The sequence below is a fragment of the Otolemur garnettii genome, unplaced genomic scaffold (genome assembly GCF_000181295.1).
Source record: "Otolemur garnettii isolate 467f Iridium unplaced genomic scaffold, OtoGar3 scaffold00091, whole genome shotgun sequence".
Taxonomy (NCBI): Eukaryota; Metazoa; Chordata; class Mammalia; order Primates; family Galagidae; genus Otolemur; species Otolemur garnettii.
In genome coordinates this window covers 8,081,569-8,083,779 of record NW_003852486.1, presented here as the reverse complement: position 1 = coordinate 8,083,779, position 2,211 = coordinate 8,081,569, and the positions used below count along the sequence as shown (strand labels likewise).

Genomic DNA, 2,211 nt, shown 5'->3' with positions numbered 1-2,211 from the left:
CAGGAGTTGGAGGTTGCTGTGAGCTGGGGTGCCACGGCACTCTGCCCGGGGGGAGGACTTGAGGCTCTGTCTCAAAAAAAAAAAAAAAAAAAGAAAAGAAAAACAATGACTTAGGCTGGAAAGTTCCATGATTAAGCAGCCAATCCTGTGGATACCTGGCCTATCCAGGTATTGCACACTTGTACATCACCCACCACAGGTATTACATGCCTCACATCAGCCACCATAGGTGGTGGTACTTACCCGCACATCACTCACCTGGGTGAAGCCTGCAGTTTGTCCTGAAGACACTTAACTACAATATACTACATCATTATCACAAAGTGGGGACTGAAATTTATAATGACAAATTCAAAACCAGAGCATTCTTTTCAATCTCTGCATCAGTGTGCTGCTGGCAAATGAAAGTGACTCCATCATTCCCCTTACAGATAAGCCATGGAGTAAACTGATATCCCAAGGCTTGCCCTCAGTAATCCAGGCAGGGATTCTCTCATCCCTGGGCTTGGGTGATGGCTATGACATTAAAATTATTCTCCCTCTTTCTCTGCAGAACATTCACTGGCTGAAATACCAGAAGATGCTGAGCAAACAAAGATTGACCAAGGACCAAGTCAAGGAGGAGGATCAGGTTAGTACGGGGGTGGTGGTAAAACATGAAATAGTTGTAGCAATACCTCCAGGAGCTGACTTCTGATAGTTCAGGGTTCTTTCTAGTCAAACCACTCTATCACTAACTGACCTGGGTGTGTTTTGTTAGTGTCTGGTAATATAGATCTTATTCCAAGTTCAAGAGTTCCATGGTCTTAAGGTTTTCTTACAACTCATGAGGTTCCTGTCATCCTCAATTTGGGTAATGTTATGAACCTACTAGGTCATGCCCCTCATAGTAACTTGTTTCAGGGTTTGGAAGGAGCCAGATAACACAAAACCAGATTCAGTGCCATTCCCCCAAACATTTGAGCATCAACTATATGCCAGGCACAGTTCTATTTGCTTATAATACATCCATAGCCAAAGTACATGAGAATCCCCCATACTCAAGAAGGTTACACTTGGAAGACAGAAAGACAAACCAACAAAATAAAATCAAAGCAAACAATACAGGGAGAAATGCAGGCTGTGTGGATGATGTACATTCCCCACTGGTGCCTGCATGTCATTATCTTGCTAATATCTCAGAAACCAGTGTTAACCATGAAATCTAACAGCAGTCTCAGTCACCTTCATTTTGATACAGGGTGGACAGGAAAGCATCCTTTAAGGCTAAAGTCTGAGTAATATCTGTCAACATCTTGAAGGCAATAACTTGCTCACAGTATGATAGAAATGTAGGCTTAACAATTCAAGTGCTATATGTTATCTCCTCAGTGATATAATTGTATCCTTTAGGTTTTATAAGTCACTAAATGATGACTTAACAGTGGTATTAAATACAGACAAAATTTGGCAGTACTAAGATGAGGGAAGAGCATGGTGTCTTATACCTATAATCCTGGCACTTTGGCAGGCTGAAATGGGAGGATCATTTGAGGCCAGGAGTTCAAGACCAGCCTAAGCAACATAGCAAGACACTGTCTCTACTAGAAAAAGAAAAGCCTAAAAAGTGTCCAAGGGTGGTGGCAGATGTCTATAGTCTCAGCTACATAGGAGGCAGGAGGATCACTCAAGCCCAGGAGTTTGAGGTTGTTGTGAGCAACACTGAGGCCATGGCACTCTAGGAAACGATGAGACTGTCTCAAAAATTAAAACTTAAAGTTTTGTGTGGGGGTCTGACATCTCTTATTTGAATGATAAACTTACATATATTGACATTTATCCTTTCCTCCTCCTCTTTCAGAAATTTCACAAGCTGAGGAACAAGATGATGCCGTACCTACAGAGACAAAAGAACAAGGTAAAGAAAATAAATTTATTCACTGTTGCTATCCTGTATGGAATTTGAGTGAAAGGAGCCTATGTAATAGTTCAGGTGGCCGGTGTGTGTGTGTGTGGTGTAGGGGGGCAGGGGTGTCCGGTTTTCTTTTCTTCCTTTGTCTATGCTGTCAGTCACTTTCCTAAGTGCTCTGAGATCAGCACCATGGACAGAGCCAGATTGTCCATTGTGCCCTAGTTTTTTTGTTGTTGTTTTTATTTGTTTGTTTGTTTTTGTTTTTTGAGACAGAGCCTCAAGCTATCCCCCTGGGCAGAGTGCCGTGGCATCACAGCTCA

General features: G+C 42.4%; 1 protein-coding gene across 1 annotated transcript in view; it reads left to right on the top strand.

Moving 5' to 3' along the window:
• The window catches only part of NLRP5 (NLR family pyrin domain containing 5), a gene marked incomplete at its 5' end in the record, with an annotated part of 31,708 nt that overhangs the window by 3,088 nt on the left and 26,409 nt on the right, over positions 1 to 2,211 (top strand). The window contains one exon of the mRNA XM_012808545.1: positions 1,841 to 1,897. Coding sequence (XP_012663999.1) covers positions 1,841 to 1,897 — 57 coding nt within the window. The remainder of the gene's footprint in view (positions 1 to 1,840; positions 1,898 to 2,211) is intronic.